General features: G+C 46.8%; 2 protein-coding genes and 1 pseudogene across 2 annotated transcripts; 1 reads left to right on the top strand and 2 right to left on the bottom strand.

Moving 5' to 3' along the window:
- Nucleotides 1-3,024: 3,024 nt before the first annotated feature.
- LOC123113223 (pentatricopeptide repeat-containing protein At3g13880) lies at nt 3,025-7,714 on the top strand. Its single transcript, XM_044534408.1, has 2 exons — nt 3,025-4,829; nt 5,534-7,714. Exons 1-2 carry the CDS (start codon nt 3,070-3,072, stop codon nt 6,288-6,290), a joined length of 2,517 nt encoding a protein of 838 aa, XP_044390343.1. The 5' UTR covers nt 3,025-3,069; the 3' UTR covers nt 6,291-7,714.
- Nucleotides 7,715-7,723: 9 nt separating this feature from the next.
- Nucleotides 7,724-9,968, bottom strand: LOC123115025 (ATP-dependent zinc metalloprotease FTSH 4, mitochondrial-like; annotated as a pseudogene).
- On the bottom strand, nt 9,960-10,992 carry LOC123113224 (uncharacterized). The gene is made up of 2 exons (XM_044534409.1): nt 10,497-10,992; nt 9,960-10,271 (listed from the first exon to the last, which is right to left on the bottom strand). Exons 1-2 carry the CDS (start codon nt 10,919-10,921, stop codon nt 10,097-10,099), a joined length of 600 nt encoding a protein of 199 aa, XP_044390344.1. The 5' UTR covers nt 10,922-10,992; the 3' UTR covers nt 9,960-10,096.
- Nucleotides 10,993-18,670: the final 7,678 nt, after the last annotated feature.

Genomic DNA, 18,670 nt, shown 5'->3' on the forward strand with positions numbered 1-18,670 from the left:
CTCACTATATTATGCAGATTGAAGATCGTTGAATGGTGAAAAAAACAAATCTATGACATTGGGTTTATTAACCCAAATGTCATACATGAATGGACGGTTAAACACAATGTCTCAGAAACCGAGGACAACTTGCTACAATCGTTGCTCAAAAATCAAAGCAAAGATAAAATACTCTTTCCTCACAACTTCCAGCGAGTGTTACTGTCTTCTGCACATTCGGTTTCCCTTATTACTCGAGGTTATAGTATTGTAACTGATGAGTTATGCATGCGTGCACAGTTTCCACTTTATTCTCCTAGAGATTAAGCTTGAGCGGGGAGAAGTAACCGTCTTAGACTCCAGATGAAAAGATCCTGAGGAGTATGCGGACATGACTCGAATGCTCGAGAAGTAAGTTCAATCGATCATTATCGCACCATATCAGCAACTTTGTTCATTTCCTGATATCAAGTAATTATTTTCTTTGTCTGGCAGGGTTTGGAAAGAGTTCACCATAATTTCTCCGGGACTGCCGACCGAGCTGCGATTTAAACTCCCGAAAGTAAGTACTACTACCTAGTTCTGTTCATCTCCCATTGATTCTAGCTATTTTCCTCAATACCATTTATCATGTGCTTGCTTATTAGTTTGATTGACCTCTATTTCTCGGAAAGTGCTTGTGGCAGGAAGCCGGAAATGATTTCTGTGGATACTACGTTTGCGAGTTCATCTACAACACGACGGCCTCTAATAAGCGGGGCTACTCTGAAAACAATATGAAGTGTGTAAGCAAAAATATTCACAATTTTATTTTATTACCATCATTTGTGTTGAGTTTCATTCATACACATGTATTGACCCCCTTCTTTAAATTAGATCTGGCAGCTGCAGGATGAAATCCTACCACGTGATCGCATAAAAGCAATTTAAGAGGAATTGGCGGGATTCTTTCTTGACCACATCATCAATAAAGTCGGAGAATACCGTGTGGCACTTGACTTCAGATGTTAGGGATTGTAAGAGATCTTATATTTTATATATGTAGCTAGTAGCATCGGACAGATATACAAAAACTTGTTGTTCGACCAATCTCTCGGAGAAGGAGGAGGTCGATCACTTCTCTCTGTATATGTTCATGACGATCTTGTGTACTTAATGGTTTCCTTCATTTGCTTACTAGCTAGCGTGTCGAGTCCTCTATATACATATAGTACGCAGCGTCGACCAAGCACGGAGATAAGAAAGGTCACTTTTCTCTATTAGCTAGCTAACACAATATATGAAACCCCTGAGCTCCTGACGCATGGATGCTTATTGGTCCCGGTTGGTGTTACCAACCGGGACTAAAGGCCCTTATGCCTGGGCTCGCCGCAGCGGCCACGTGAAGCACCATCTGTCCCGGTTCGTAAGCGAACCGGGACTAAAGGTATTGGGTTTTAGTCCCGACCCTTTAGTCCCGGTTCTGGAACCGAGACAAATGGGCCTTTTTCTACTAGTGTCAAGCTCCCATAAATTTGACATCATGCTCTCGGCAGACCGCTATAATAGCTATATTCACCTGACTGTCAGTCTGAGAGCTCCCACACCGAACGAATCGTTAGGTTGTATCAATCGATCCGATCGAACGAATACGTTCACGGAGATAATACTACACATACGGAAAGAAACAACGAGGTTTTATGGACCCGTCTGCGTGCCCTACTTTAATTGGCCCCTATGATTTTCACCGGTGGGCTAGCCTCACTTAACCAAATCTCAGCCAATCAACTCTAACCACCCCGTCAATCCCCCGTAAACTGCCTATGAGTCTACCATTGCTCTGTTCGGGGCTAAAATCCGTCACTTAACCAAATCTTAGCCAATCAACTCTAACCACCCCCGTCATTCCCGTTCTAGCCCATCATATTCGCTGTCGCTATTAGCCTAACTTATTATGTACAAACCCAACCGGCCCAAGCTGAAAAAAAGGCCACGTACAACCCATTAGCCTAGTGTTGCACAAAAAAATGTCCAAAACCAAAAAAAAAAGACAATGAGAAAAGATACAGAACACAGAAAAATACATAAAATGGTTCTGTTCACACAAACTTTGCATGTTCAAAAATAAAATTTTCCAAAGTAACCAAAATTAAATTTCTGAATTTTTCGTGTTAAAAATATATTTCAATGGTTTTTTTGCCACATGTATTGAAAATCATAGAGATGCATACTAAAATAACAAAATTCAAAAAATTGCCATGTTTTGGTAGAATAGTGCTTTGAAATTGACCGTAAGAAAAATAAACAAAAGTTGCCATGTGTGACAAGAATCTTATAGTTGCCATGTGTAACATAAGTTAGAGCATCTCTAGTAGACACCTTAAAAACGCCAAACCTGTAAAATTTCAGTGGATTTATGGTTTTGGATCAAATTTGTGTTCAGAACAGACCCTGTAAATGTTCGCTGAATCGTAAACAATTTACAGGCCACCGAAAACGTGAGCCTTAAACCTATATTTATACTGTTTGGAGGGCAGTATACAGGCCACAAACTGGCCGGAACTGGCCGAAATTCTCCGCTCTTCACGCGCGCCGCCGTCCGTACCAGAGGGCTCCAACCATCAATCTCTTGTGGCTCCAGCGAAGTCTGGCCTTCTCTTTACGTTTCCTCGCCTCAATCCCAACCAGCTCGAGAGTGCCCCATCCAATTTCTCACGGCGCCGCGCGTGTGGCAGGCGGTTGGCGGGCATGGGTCAGCAATCTGAGCGGCGTGGCGCAGGCGAGCGCGCACGAGCGGGCGGACGAGCGGCGTGGCGAGGATGGGCGGCGCGGCGAGGATCTCGGAGAATATTCTCTTTTACCGCTCGGGTTTGCGGGCTCTGTTCCACCGCAGCCGATTTCGGTCTTTAAACCGCGGTTTTCTCGATCCTTATCCGGGGGTTTAAGGTTCGCAGTGTTACGAGGTCCGCTAGAGATGCTCTTAGCTCGTAGCTGCGAGCTTAATGTAAATCGTTTTAACCCTGGTGTGATTCCACAGTAGTTTGGAGGCTGTTAATAAAATGTCTCTCGAGTGAGTGAGATGGGGGCCCAGCTGTCAGCGTCACACGACCGATGCTGCTCCCGCACCGGAGACCCAGCCACCGTCTTCTCCGGCAGCAGCCGTCCCCGCCCCCGCCCCCATCCCAAACGCCGCCGCCGCCCCGTCGCCGCGTCCCTCCTGCGGAGGCTCCGCCACCACCTCGCCGCCGGGCCCCTCCCCTGGACCCGTCGGCCTACGCGGGCCTCCTCCGGGCCGCGTCGAGGGCGCGGTCGCTGCCGTTGGCCAGGCTGACCCACTCCCACATGCTCCGCGCCGGCTTCCATCCGGGCCTCTTCCTCCGCAACAACCTCCTCGCCGCCTACTGCCGCGGCGGCGACATGCGGCACGCCCGCTTCCTGTTCGACGGAATGCCGCGCCGGGACGCCGTGTCCTGGAACACCCTCATCGCGGGCTACTCCAGCCAGGGCGGGTCCTCCGCGCGCCTCGCGCGCACCGCCTTCCGGGACGCGCGGGGCGGCGGCGTCCGGGCGGACAGGTTCACCTACGCCGCGGTCCTGGCGGCGTGCGGCAGGGCTGGGGACTGGAGGCACGGCCGGGCGGCGCACGGGCTGGCCGTGGTGAGTGGGCTTGCGCAGGACGCGTTCCTGACCAACTCCGTCATTGACATGTATGCCAAGTGCGGGATGATTGATGACGTGAGGCTGGTGTTCGACCGGGCTGAGGAGCGGGACGAGGCGTCTTGGAACCTGCTGCTGTCAGCGTACGTGTGCATGGGGTGGCCGGAGGTGGCCGTGCACGTGCTCGTCTGGATGCACCGGTCAGGGGTGAAGCTGGATAGCTTTGCCTTGGGTGGGATCCTCAAGGCTTGCTCCGAGCTCCAGGGCTCCGAGGATGTCCGGAGGATGCTGCATGGCTGCGTGGTTAAGGTTGGTTTGGACTTGGATATGTTCGTCGGGAGTGCCATGGTGGACATGTATGCCAAGAACGGTGGACTTGAGGAGGCGATCAAGGTGTTTGACTGCACCCCGAATCAGAATGCAGTGGTTTACGGTGCCATGATCGCGGGCTTCGCTCGCTTAGGTAATGACCCTTGCCCTGAGATTAGAATCGAAGCTGTCAGGCTTTTCTCAGACTTGCTCCGGATGGGTGTAAAACTGTCCAGGTTTACTTTCAAGAGTGTGCTCGAAGTCTGCAATTTGACCAATGCGGTGCACTGTGGGAGGCTGATACACGCTCATGTTATATTCAATGGGTTTCAGGACGATGAGTTCATAGCAAATGCGCTGATCAACTTGTACTCCCAAGCACGGTCAGTAAGTGACAGTCTGAGATGCTTCCAGATGACTCCCAGGCAAGATGTCGTCACATGGACATCCATGATTACAGCATTCGTGCATGATGAGAATTTTGAGAAGGCACTAGGCCTGTTCCTAGAGTTTCTTTCTGTTGGAAAAGAGCCAGACCAGTTCACCTTATCGAGTGTGATGAATGCTTGTGCTGCTCTGAGTCTACCAGCAACCTGTAAGCAGATACACTGTTATACGGTCAAATCTGGACTCGCTCAGTTCACTGTGTGCGGCAATTCTCAGATTTCTATGTATAGGAATATAGGTGATGTTGAGGCTTCAAAGAAGACATTCGAGCTGATTACATGTCTGGATATATTCTCATGGTCTGCAATGATTTTGAGCTACGCAGTCCATGGCCATGAAGGCGAGGCTCTAGTGCTCCTGGAGAAGATGAAGGATTGTGGTGTCGTGATAAATGATAATGCTTTGCTTGCCGTTCTCATTGCTTGCAGCCAGCAGGGGCTGGCAGAGGAAGGTTTCAGGTACATACTCTTGCAAAGTAATGATTGATCTGCCTGTTTTGTTGTTTCTCAAAAAGTGCTTTGTCTTCCTCCTGTGAATTTTTAGTATCCTCATGTGTATTATATATGCTAGTAGCAACTTATTAAGGACCTTTCTAATATACATTAAGCGTTCAATATTCAACTCATCCTACACAGAAAGTATATGCCATAGCAAGGGAGATATGATAGTCTGGGAATTGTGTTGTGCAATGCAACATAGCCAAGTCTAGCTCCAAAAATCGATTTGCCAAATGCCCCACATTCTTGCACCAAAAAGACATGTTAAATTAGCTATTTACTTGCGCCAAACCTAGGGGTTACTTATATTGTGATATCGTACCTACCCTCCAGATTGGAAATGTAGCTTGCGTTCAGTTTCTCATGTGAACTATATTTATACCTTTCCTAATTACCAATGTCCATGGACTGGTGTGATCATCAGACATGAAGTAACACCGCCAATGCCGGTCCCAAGCCCGGATGCAAAAGGTGGAGGGTTCAAGTTTGACATACCCTTCCTGCACAAAATTATGTATGCTCAGAACTTAAGTGTATGATGCTAATTGAATAATGTGCTTTAAAGGAACGTTAGAAATAGGGAGGTCTCCTCTATTCCTGGCACTTCTATCCAATTTCTCAACAATGTTCACAATTCATCAAGTATCTGTCTTTTTGTAATGCAGGCACTATGAGAGCATGCTATCAGATTATGGCTGTTCCCCAAATACGAAGCACAAAGCTTGCGTAGTTGACCTCCTTGGCCGTGTTGGTAAGATATCTGAGGCTGAAGATTTCATAATGGGGTCTGGATCAGAAAATGACCCAATACTTTGGCATGCACTGTTGCGTGCATGCAGAATCCATGGGGACAAAGAGAGGGGTATAAAAACCGGAGAGAAATTAATGGAACTCGAGCCCTTCGCTGTTACTTCATATGTGGTGCTGTACAACCTCTACATGGGTGCCGGCAAAATCTCATTGGCTATGAAGACGAGAGGCCTGATGAGAGAGCGAGGCATGAGTAAGGAAGCCGGGATTAGTTGGGCCGAGTTTGGGGGATCCATCCATCATTTTACTGATGGAAATAACTCCTGCCCACACAATAATGCAGTTCATGCCAGATTAGAAGAATTGCTGGTCAGTGTGAAACAGAAGACTGAGCGTGGTGGAACGGACATTTGGGAATTAGGATTCCAGAGCAGAAAGGATGGCGAGACCTCACTCGCCAGACATGGTGAACTGCTGGCGGTGGCTCTTGGGCTGTCCAGTTTGCCATCTGCTGCTCCTGTAACAATTATGAAGAACCAGAGGATATCCTGGGAAAGCCATGAAACACTGAAGTTGCTATCAGCAAGGGAAAACAGGGGAATAATTGTCAGAGATCCGACTCATTTTCATCGTTTTGATCAAGGTTCGTGCTCTTGCAGAGACTACTGGTAGACATAGGTGATATATTGGGAGTACAAACCTTAGAAGGGTCAGCGGAACAGTTTGGCCATTCTTGCAGCTGAGGTTGAAACTGGTGTCTGGCAGTTGGGATCAGAGGAATGAGAGGATTACAGTAAAGGGTACAGTGGCATTCCACTGAACAGAAGCTGTGTCATTCCACTGAACAGAAGCTGTGAACATGTAGCATACGATTATGCTTGATGATGTCCAACTCCAGCCACGCATCACTTTGCGATTAAGCGTCACACGTCTCGAGCTGTTCCATCTCTGCTGAAACCGTGGGATTGCTGGAGATGTCAAGGTAGAGCTGCTTCCCTGCATCTCAGCTAGAACTGTGGCTTAATCGTATATACTTGGGGCATTTTTGTGAGCAAAATGTGCTGACCTGAACAACCGGCAGCTGCTGTTTTTGCGCCATGGTCGAATCTGAGGCCCATCTGCAGCACGTACGCTGCAGTCACACTGCTGTAGAAGCTGTGGTCAGAAGTGTTAATATTGAGAAGTTCCTGATGGGAAGAAAAGCTCATTGCGAAACGAATGAGGTGCTACACTCTCACCAAGATGAAAGAATTCGCTGGGATTTTTTTTTTTTTGCAGTCTGACGTAGGTTACAGGTATAGTTGCAAACACATGCTACGTTTATGCAAGTAACTTATGATATTCTTACATAGCTTTTGATCTGAAATTGCATTTATATACCCTTGTGCTCAATCACAGAAATTCTAATAATAAAATCCATGGTGTACATTCGTGTTTTAGATACAAAAATGCAGGAGGTTGCACTGATTCAAAACACATCATTCTCTTCAGACTTAATAAACAAAAGTCATACATAATAAAAACTTAAAAAGATAATAATCTCCTTAGGTCAGAACTATTTGGCCTCTCACCTTTTAGGGTGAAGGAGGTGTTTCTTGACTCTGCCGACAACTGTTAAAACCTTTTTTTTTTGCGAGAAGACAACTGTTAAAACCCTGGAATTTATAACACACAGAAGATTATACTAAAAGACTAGTAGGTAATTTTTTTTGCACCTATAATACACATGGCACCCCCACTAGATCCTCCCCTGCCGCCACCACAATCGTCGTCGTCGTAGGAAACAAGGCCGACCCACCCACTCATAGCATACCTGGTGACCATGACTATTGCCAGTGCTTCGCCTGGCTTAGATCAGCCAATGCACCAGCAGTCACCTCGCTCTCACCAAGCTGAATAACTCGGTAAGAATTATTTTGCACAAGCTGACATAGGTTAGCAGGTATAGTTACAAACACATGGTACGTTTATGCAAAGCACCTAATGATATCTTTATACAGGCTTTTGCAGCTGGGAAAATGTATGTAGCTAGGACTGAAATTGCAATTATTTATCCTTATGCTCAGTCACAGAAATCCTATTCAACTCTGAAATACAAATCTCAGAGGGCGAAGGGGAGGGTGTGTGTGTGTGGGGGGGGGGGTCAAATTCATGTTTGAGATCCATAGCAGCAGTTTTTTTTATGATTCAAAGTTTCAAACACACCAATATGCAAAAGTGCAAAACACTTCAGACTTGTCTGAAACAAAAAGTCAGAGACATCCAGATCGTACATCTCCTTTGCATTTGTTGGCATGCAGCTAAAGGATCAAAAGAAGAAGAAACAACTTGTTAGGACAAAACTGTTTTGCGTCTCTGTTGTTTTCTCATTTAATTAGTTGACAATACAAGTTCATTTATCTGGTCTCCGGTGAGAGTTCCGTGCTCGAGAAGGGCATTGGCTAGCACATGAAGCTCCTTGCTATGCGCCGTGACTATCTTCTTCGCGTTCTTGTAAGCCTTGCCAAGCAATTCTCTCACCTCCTCATCGGCCAGAGCCATCGTATGCCCACTCGCAGTCGCTGCCTTCCTCCCGCCACCACCATCACTGTCGTTGCCGCAGGAAACAAGACCGACCAGCTCGCTCATACCATACTTGGTGACCATATCTTTGGCCAGTTTAGTCGCCTCGCTTAGATCAGACACGGCGCCAGAGCTCACCTCGCTCTCTCCAAATATAAGCTCCTCAGCCACCCTGCCTCCCATGAGTATGTCCAATTTGGCCAGCATCTTCTTCTTGAGACTTTGTACACATCTTCTTCCTCCGGCAACTGCGTCACCATGCCGAGAGTGTTCCCCCTCGGGACAATGGTAGCCTTGTGGATTGTGTGAGCACCGTCCGTGTGGATAGCAACAAGGGCCCTCCCTCCCTCATGGTACGCAGTCATCTGCCTGCAATTATCAGGTAACACTGCCGATTTTCGCTCGCTGCCCATCATGATCTTGTCCTTGGCATATTCAATGTGATCCATTGTAACAGCTTCTGCCTTATCCTTGGCAGCCTTCAGGGCAGCGTCATTCACCAAATTTGTAAGGTCTGCACCTGAGAATCCCGGTGTCCCCCTCTCAATGGTCATCAGATTCACACCCTTGGCTTTGACCTGAAAAGAAGCATCATAGAGAAAGGTCAAAGTCTTGCAGTCAATACTACAAAGACGCCTTATCTTTTTGGACAGAGTATGTACCTTTGCCATACAAGCCTTGAGGATCTGTCGTCGACCCTCGACATCTGGACTAGGAACCTGGACATGACGGTCAAAATGCCCAGGTCTATTAGCAGCCTTGTCCAGCGATTGGGGGAAGTTGGTCGCCCCGAGAACAATGATCCCGTCATTTTGCTTGAAGCCATCCATCTCAACAAGCAGCTGGTTCAGGGTCTGGCTCCGCGACTCTGAAATGTCTGAGTTCCAGCTACCGGCAATGGCGTCGATCTCATCGATGAATATTATGCAAGGGGATCACCTTTTTGCTGCACTGAAGAGTTCTCTCACTCTTTGAGCCCCAACACCCACATACTTCTCGTCGAATTCGCTGCCGCTGCACGCGAAGAACGGGACGCCGGCTTCCCCGGCCACAGCCCTCGCCAACATGGTCTTCCCTGTGCCTGGTGGGCCAGAAAGCAGAACGCCCTTTGGAAGCTTGCCACCAAGGCGCGTGAAATACTGCGAAATCAAGCAATGATAGAATCAACATCAAGAAAGTAAAGAAGGAAAGTTGAATTGACTTCACCAGCCAGGCTGCCTGCATGCAGGGGTTTGCTAGCTGATGATGGCGACGTGTCGCTCTCACCTTGGGATTTTTCAGGTACTAAACAATGTCCTCGAGCTCAGCCTTGGCTTCGTCGACTCCCTTGACATGACTGAATCTCGTGGTTGGTTTCATGGACACGTCATTCACGTCATCCAATCGGTCGAATGTGCCCTGCTTAACCAGTCTGTCAGCCAGACCATTACCGTAGTAGATCACAAGGCCAGTGGCCGCAATGGTCCGCAAGGTAGGCCAAAGCTCCTTGATCAACTGGTCTTTGAACGCCGTGTCAAACGATGATGACTCGCCTGCAGGTAAACAAAGCAAGTTGCGGAGCAAAATGCGCATCGGTTACGTTACGCGTGGGATCAATCAAAAAGAAGAATGGCAGCGAAAGAAACCTCCAGTGTGCAGCTCAAGGGTGACTAGGGCTTTTATGTAGTCGGAGAGAGCTGGAGACTGCGTCGGATTCTTGGCTTCGAAGTCCTGCACGACCCCCTGTGCTCTCCGAAGAGCAGGCCTTGTTCCGTATCTCCTCTGTATGTTTCCGCCTGCACCAAGCATGCACCAAGTGTATCATAAGTTTTACAGAAGGAAGCCTATATTATCAGTTCCTCCATGGCAATGGCCGCAGCCAACCAACAGGATGCAGGTAACTGAAAACAATACTAGTTCTTTTTTTCTTCTGCCTGTCATCCTTTCCCAGGGGCCATGCTAATCTTCTCGCTGTCTGTCGGGTAGTTGGCAGTTGCCACACAAGTATATCGATTTGAAGCTCTAGGTCTACATACCTGCGCCAATGGTTTTTGCAGCAGATACCCTGGAGGAAGGAACAGCAGCCGCCGCACCGTAAACCCGCCTCGCAGCCTGCAACAGAAACACGCGCAGAAATCAAGACGACAGGAGAACATAATCTTATGGCTGCCAGCCCCAAAATCAGTCTGAAAGAGACGCCGGAGGACAGTGCGTCGTGGTTTCAGGCAGCATTGGTAAGCCATCAGGTGCATACCAAAGGAACCAAAAGCCCGGTGAAATTGGACGAACAAGGCTATATTTATGTTTGCTTGCTGGAGATAAGGAAGAAGTACGTACCCTGGTGAGGGCGAGGCGGCAGGCCATGTTGCTGCCGATTTTCGGCCTGGTTCCCGCTGCCTCGTGTACTTGTCGTGAATCTCTAGGCTAGATTTATATGGCCCGATCACATCATGAGGCGTGTGTCTATCTGTGCAGTCCGGCTCTACCACGCAGGCCTGCAGCCGTGCAGACAAAGGAGACGGGCCAATAGCTCCTGTGCGACGTTTTTCATGCGAATTAGAAGGAGTGCGATGTAGTTTGAATGAATGGCTGTGATGCGACACATTTAAGCGTGTAAATAGCTTCAATGCGACATGGCTCTGTTTAACCGTGAAATGAAAAACACGAGGGTTAGCGATTTGAGTTATGACACGCGGGACCCACCAGTTACTCGCATGCGGGTGGGACCCACAACTTATCCACACAAGCATGCCCGTGCTCATCAGCGTGCCCCGACCCGAGCCAGCCCGCCCCCCTCCATTGCTTGCCCTGCCCCTTTCCTTTCCCACCTTCTTCTTCCTCTGCTCCGGCAACGAAGCGCGCCGCCGGCGAGTGATGTCTAGCTTGACTTTAGTCACCCGCCAATCATGGACGCAGTACGGTCCACTGCCGTTGACAAGATGCCCCGATTGCCCGCGCATGGAGCCTCTCAAGCGTTTGACTTGTGTGAGGGAAGAAAATGGCAACCGTGGGCGCGAGTTTGTGAAATGTTTGAGCAAGCCACAGCCGGGGCAGGTTAGATCTGTGTTCTTGACCAATTCTGTGGTCTAATTTCTCCCAATTTCTTTCTTTTTTCCTCGAATTAGGGCGGTGGATCTGGGTGGTGGATCTAGGATTCATGCGCCGCCAGCCCCCTGTTTTCAGGTTCTGAAGAAATATGGGCATTTTGAGTGGCTCGATGAATATGTTGAAAGGTTGAAATTGGAGGGATCAACCCCAACCCAAGAGCTCAATTTTGGGGGGCGGCTTGCCGTGGAACAAGCCCCCAATTTGGCGGACAGAGCCGATCCGATGATGCACAGTGCAGAACTGAAGTGTGAATTGAAGAAAATCGGCAAGCAACTAAAGCATCTGATCAATTTGAAGCAGCAAGCAAATATGATGGCTGGAGCATTTTATGGTTGTGTCATTGCTATGGGTTTATTTTACTTGATGTTCATCAATCGCTAGAATTTGTTATAGTTTCAGTTAGTTAGTCAGCTAGTTTCAGGGGTGCCCAGTAGTTTGAGTTAGCCAGGGATCATTTGTTAGATGAACTTGAATTCGTGTGAAGCAAAACTTGCTTGAATTATTGTAATGATATTCTCAGGGGCCCTATTCAGTGTTCATGCTCTGTTTCCTCTGTTTTTGTTCTTCAGTTAACAGAGTACACACCCAAATTCAGTTTCTAGTAAAAAAACAAAACTGGGCTGCCGAATAGATGTTGGGCCGTGAGAAAATGGGCCCTGAGAAAATAACCATGCCCAAAATAGAGACCAGCCCGCCTGCGTAGGGGCACCAACACACCTGCGTAGCGGCACCAGCCCACCTCTAACTTCAGCAAATAAAATGTTACTTGTTTTTACTTTGGCCTTTTTTCTTGCACTAAATTTTGTGATGGATCATTTTTTGATGCAATAAAACCAAGTGTTAATTGTTTTTATGCATGTCTACGGTTTCATGAACTAAATGAGTTGCATGAAGTAAATTAGTTTGCATTTCCTAGTTGCATGTCCATAGTGGGTTTGCATGCGGCTCCTAGTTGCATGTCCATGGTTTGACCAATATTTTGAAGATGGTGTGTGTGGTGAGATTGAGGTGTAGCAACCCGGGCTCGTAGCAACCCATAGCAATACACAAATAATAAGCAAGAACAACCCATAGCAATCTTCAAATAATAGCACGAAACACACAATATATATAGTAGCATAACGATTGCAACCCATAGTTCCACGATAGCCTTACAACTCCATGATAGCCTTACAACTTAAAATACTAATACAACTTAATAATAGTAGCATAACGATTACTACTTAAAAAAAACTAATACGATAAGCTAGATACATGGGGGGGCACCAAACGCGGGTTCTTCTTCGGGCTCTTCTTCTCCTCCTCCTCCCGGGGAACAGCGCCACCTCGCTCCTCCGGGCGCCGCCCTTCACTCCTCCCCGTTGTTGATGGGGTACGGGAGCGTGTGCATAACGTCGTTGTTGGGGTAGATGCTCTGGAAGTCGGTGAAGATATTGTAGGTGGTGAAAGCTATGAACTCACAACCAACCCAATACGCTCGCCCGAGGAGATGGAAAGCATCGAAAGGGTTAGTGAACGTGGCGAGGAGCCCAACCACAACGCCGTTGTGGTTGACCTCCTCAACATGGTACATCCGAGGAGAGCCGCGGGGGAGGTGGCGGAAGCCGGCCGCAAGGAAGAACTTCGTTAACTCCCTTGCGCCCCTCCACCTCGAGATCGCCCAAACCCTAAGGGTTCTCTCTAGATACACTCCGACCGGGTAGAGCCTTTCCGGCACGGTTGGGGGGAAGCGGTAGGTGGGGCGTCGTACTGCATGGTGGCGGGGTGGCTCGAGGGCTCGGTCGGGTTTGATGGAGAAGAAGGAAGAAGAAGGGCAGAGGAGGCAGAGGATGGGGTATGATGGATGAGGAGGGAGAGGATGATAGTGCCCGGCTTAAATAGCCCAAGTGCGACGTGGTTTCACCCCGTCGAAACCCTAGAATTAATGGGCGGGCGGCGTTTGGTGGCGCCCCATGAAAGTGTGTACACGAGCGTGTCCGTGGGAAACGGACTGTGACGCTTCTGTGCCACCGGTCGCGGGTCAAGGGGGATGGGCTCACGCACGCGTCTGTGCCGTCGTGGGTCAAGGGGACACGCCTTCCCCGGGTTCTTTGCGTGTGCCGCCCGTGCATGCATGCCGTAGCCCATTAATTTGCTCATCTTGCTAGGGCCTGGCTAGAGGGCAAGGTTCGGTCGATGGGAGACGTGACAATAATGGACGCCTTCTTTTACCCATCTTGTAACGGGCAGCACGCCATTTGAACTGCATCGATACCCACATCGATACCCCATGCCAGTATTGCGTCCTCAAAGAGGAGCACGCCATGCACATGTGATCTTGGATCACTAAAATGTAAAATGAAGAGTCTTGAGCTTTCGAGCTTGAGCCAATCCTTTGTCCTTAGTATTTTGAGGGATCCACTTTCATCATCCATGTCATGCCATTCATTGAGCTTTCCTGAAATAATATTCTTGAAATAGTATTAGCTCAATGAGCTATAAAACAACTGGTCTTGTCGTGAAATTGTCACGTCAGATGTCCTCGTGAAAGGACTTAGTTGTGGAGCCATCGCAACTAGGAAGCTTGAAGCGTGCACACCATGCCATGCAGCGTTGGCTTTTTGGTTGTCTTCATCGGGCTGCTGCATTGTGGCCGGGTGCATGCTTTGATGCGATGCTGCATCGGTTCTAATGGTAGGCATGCGACAGCTTACTGCGTCGATAGGGGTGGCGGAGCAGGGCTATGTCGAGGCATGCATGCAACACACGGGCGTAGTTCTGCGGGTGGGCATGCATGCTGCGGGTAGGCACGGGCACGCATGCAACGATGGAAAGGGCACTGCGTAGGCTTGGTCCATGCACCGCGTCAACTCTTGTCGTTGGATTCAAATGAACGGTCCTGATGCCCCAACGAGAGAGGCTGATCCAAACCCCACCGCGTCAACCAATCAGCGTGTCTCATGCGGATTGCTGCACACTGTAGCTAACCCTAGCGCCTGATCTCAACCGTCCACGCACAACGATTGACGACCAGGTAGTGTGCGGGGTTTTGAGAGGGGTTTTGAGGGGTTTTGAGAGGTTTTGACTGATTAGGGTTGAGCATAACTAATTCAAAAAAAAATAAAAAAAATATAAAACTTGCGCACATAGTCTTATTATGTCGTATAGTAATGAGAAAAAAAAATATAAATATGGTTTACATACATTTTTACGAAAAATCCTTCACAAAATTGTCATTCCTCAAACAATGTAGTATGGAGTTCAAGGGAGAGAGTAGTGGGCACCCGAGAGTAGGTGGGGTTTTGAAAATGAAAAGTGTGAAAATCTTACCAAAACTTCATTTTGGATTGACTAAGAAAGATCTGAACTTACTTTTCTCATTTTCATGTTTTAAACTTGTTTTATATATAATTTTCTATTAAACCTTGTTTTTTCAAAAATAAAAGAAAATAATAGAAAATTAATTCAATAAATAGTGAGACTTTAGATTTACACTATATAGGTAGAATAGATGTGTAGAAAAATTATTTGGCTGGTTTAGACAAGGTGCCAAAAAAACTTGCTTAAATATGAGGCCGTTTACCCTATCTTTGGAGGTCATTTGAAACACACTTTTCATGACTATGAGTTCAACTTACCAAAAGGGCTCGGAATGATCAGCAAGCAAACATATTTCAGTTGAGGTACTTTAGATAGCACTAAAACATCAATAGCCCAAATTTAAATTTAAATTTGAATTCAAATTTAAATTTTATTTGGCTGGTTTAAACAAACAAGTTCGAATAGAAATATGGGGATACATAGTGACTACCAGTACGCACCAAGTTACAAATATTATTACATGCCCCAAATTTTTAAACTGTTCTCTGTTCTACTTCTTCCTACCACGTCGTGTGCCCTTCTTCGCCTTAGCCCTTCTTATTTTTGGTTCTACTACACACACAAGTTCACTGATCATCTTGGTTTTCTTCACTGGTCTTTTCAACACCTCGCCAATACCCTCGTGATCAGTGTCTTCAGTCTCAATGTTGACACTAGTTTCAGTTTCTTTGGTGTTTACCTCAACATGGGTTTCTTTAGTCTGAACCTCGACACGCTCAGGTTCAGTTTCTTCAGTTTGAACCTCGACACGCTCAGGTTCAGTTTCTTCGGTGTGCACCTCCACATCAGTTTCTTCAGTCTGAATGTTGACTGCAGCAGGATTTTCTTCAGTCTGCTCAGGCTCAGGCACACTTCTCTTCTTTCTACCATCATTGACTCTTGCTTTTTTTGTTGGCCAACACTGTTCAACAACAAGGGGCTGACTTGCTCGCTTCCTCCTGTGCAGAAAATGTTATAGATATAGTAATTGGAAAAAAGCACCAAATTAAAACACAGACAAGTAAACAAGAACATACTTTGGCTTATCAGGAGTGTAACGGCATTTGACAGATCCCACTCTCTGCACAAGTTTCTGGCACAACTTGCATCTGTTTTTGTTACCTTTTTTTGGCCCTTTTTGGCTTTTCATCTTTCTTTCCCTTCTTACTACTCCCACCTTTCTCAAACCATGCCTTGAATCTACTCTGTTTAGGCCTGCCAGCCTTTCTTTTCGTCAAGGGAGGACACATGGAAAATTCAATGTCCACTTCAGGCCACTGAGACTGATCTGTAAGTGCTGGAATTGGAGTAGCATATGCAACTTTGAATCTTGCTACTGAATAATATTCATGCAGATATGGGTGCATGTTTATCTTCGGTTGGGATGCTAAGAAAAGAATGGCATGCTCACATGGTTTACTAGTGTGTTGCTACTCGAGGCAAGTGCAATCATGGAATTCAGTGTTAACAACATGTCTCCTTCCAGTTTTGTTATCTCTAACTTCAGCACCCCAAGGTGAAGATTTTTCAACAAACAAATGTGAAAGACTTCTGCTCCTATTGACCACCTGTTGTACCACTGCTGGAAGCTTATCACCTTGCAGACAATCACCTATCCTTCTTCTCAATTCCCACAACTGCATGAGCATGATCCTGATTTGGTCAACCATGTCATGCACAGGCAAATCTTTTAACTCCTTCACCTTGTTGTTGAAACTCTCTGCCAAATTGTTGTTGATGTGGTCACACTTGATGGCAGTGTTGAATGCTGACCTGTACCATAACAAAGAATGGTAGGTGTTCAGCCATGGACCAAACTCATCACATGCTGCCATTATCTTATCAAGATGATATTTGTGTGTTTGTCTAGTGTAAGATCTTGCTGCTGGCCACATGCGCCCAAATTCTTCTCCTCTAAATTTTTTGATCAAATTCATCCACAAATGACCAAAGCACTCCCTCTGCTCAGCATGTGGGAAGACATTTTTCACTGAATTTTCAAGCCCCTTACATGCATCTATGTGTATAGCCAAATGTGACACTGGCCCTAGGCATCTTTTCAACTGGATCATGAACCATGTCCATGAAGCCTCTGTTTCTGACTGAAACAAGCCAACAACAATAGGAAACATCCAGTTGTGTCCATCTAGAGCATTGCATGCTGCCAACTGACCATTCCACTTGTCTGCCAAAAATGATGAGTCTATGCTTAAATATGGACGACACCCTGCTTTGAAGCCATCTATGCAAGGCTTCAAAGCCATAAAAACCTTGGAGAACTTGACATCACCTTTGGCTGATACCTCTGTATTTATCTCCACAACACTACCAGGTGACCTCTTTTCCACCTCTGCTTTGAAGTTGTAAAGCATCCTAAATGTATTTGCCCAATCACCATATAAAATTTTCATTGTCCTTTGTTTTGCCTTCCACACTGTGGTATGTTTCAGTTTAATGAGGTACATCTTTTCCAAGTCTACTTTGAGTTTCTTGGTAGTAGTGTTTGGTGTTTTGGCTAAAATTGGGGTGATCTTTTCTGCAACCCAAAGTTTTGATGTCATGGTTGATACTCTCTGTGAACTTGTAATACAAGTATGTTGATTGGGGATTTGGTTAACCCTGATAGTACTTTCATCAGGTCGCAGTCTAGCAGATATGTACCACTTGTAAGGCTTGACACTACCATCAAATCCTCTGCACCTCGCATAAAACTTCTTTCTATCAGTTCAAACAGTCTTGGCATCAAACTCATGTTTCACTGCATAAGTCTTGAAACACATCATAAACTCCTTAATGCTTGGGAACAACTTGCCTACTTCAATGACAGGGTTTTCTTTGTCATACACATGCACCAGCTCATCATCATGTGCATCATCTACTTCATCTACAGCTTGTTCCATCAATTGTCCATCTACATCTTCATCAGCATTAGCAGACAAACTAGATTCGCCCCCTCCTGCTTATCTCTATCATCGACTGGAATGCCAAAAAGTTTGCCCATCTCAATGTCAGGCATTGGTGCAATGATCAAATCAGTAGGCTCATCTAATTCAACTACATTCTAATCAACAGTTGCTGTAGTTTCAGTTTCAGTTCCAGTCACCTGTCCCTCTTCGGCTATTACTGCAAGTTTAGTACACATGGGAATCAATGGCCTCTGTGTAGCCCAATCATCATCTACCATCTGCGCAACCAATTGTGATGGCACATATCCAATCTTCGAAAAAATATTCAGATCAACCAGCTCAGCAAAAAAATTAGATCGTTTGCTTGTCCAGCCGTTTTGCCGATCGATTTCATCAACAATCTATTCACCATCTTCCATTCTCACATACTCTCCTTTCCAATCATCAAACTGCAACAGTGATACTTCTTGCTCTGGACCCCAAACAACATTCTCCCCAATTTTTTCCACCCATTTCTTCACTGCCTTCTCTCCCTTGTTCTGTAGAACTTGTGGATCAATCTCTGTAAACTCAACCTCCCATTTAACAATTGTGTTTCTATCAATGTTTTGAATGCTACCATCAACTAATTTTGCCTTTGATGGAGAGAAATTGACCGTCAATTCGAAGGTCCGAGCGGCAGCATCCCCTCTGTCAGTGGCGGACAGTGTGAGCCCGTGAGAAAGAGCAGACTAGGCCCTAATTGCATGCAAAATTGGATCGGAGAGAGGCGCATTACCTATTCGAAGTTGAATCTGGCGGCTCCATCTCAATATGCCCACGGGCTCCCCTAACAACCTATCGATTCAACAAGCGAAAACAGAGGAAATAAGCTGAGATCTACGGGGCCGAGAGAGGAACGGGAGGGGGACTAGGGTTCTCACTCACCATTTTTTGAGGACGAAGGCTCCGCCGCCGTTGAGAACGAGGGCTCCGCCGCCGCCACCGAGAACACAAGATCCGCCGCCACCGGAGAAGAAGGGGGGGAAAGGGGGCAGAGTGGCGGGCCCGGCACGATCGGGCGGCAAGGCACGTTCAGCTGTTTTGAGGAGCAATTAAGTTGGACCCACATGTCCTAACATAAATGGGCTTGGTTGACGACCAATTTAACCACATTTA

The sequence above is a fragment of the Triticum aestivum genome, chromosome 5B (genome assembly GCF_018294505.1).
Source record: "Triticum aestivum cultivar Chinese Spring chromosome 5B, IWGSC CS RefSeq v2.1, whole genome shotgun sequence".
In the NCBI taxonomy this organism is placed as follows: Eukaryota; Viridiplantae; Streptophyta; class Magnoliopsida; order Poales; family Poaceae; genus Triticum; species Triticum aestivum.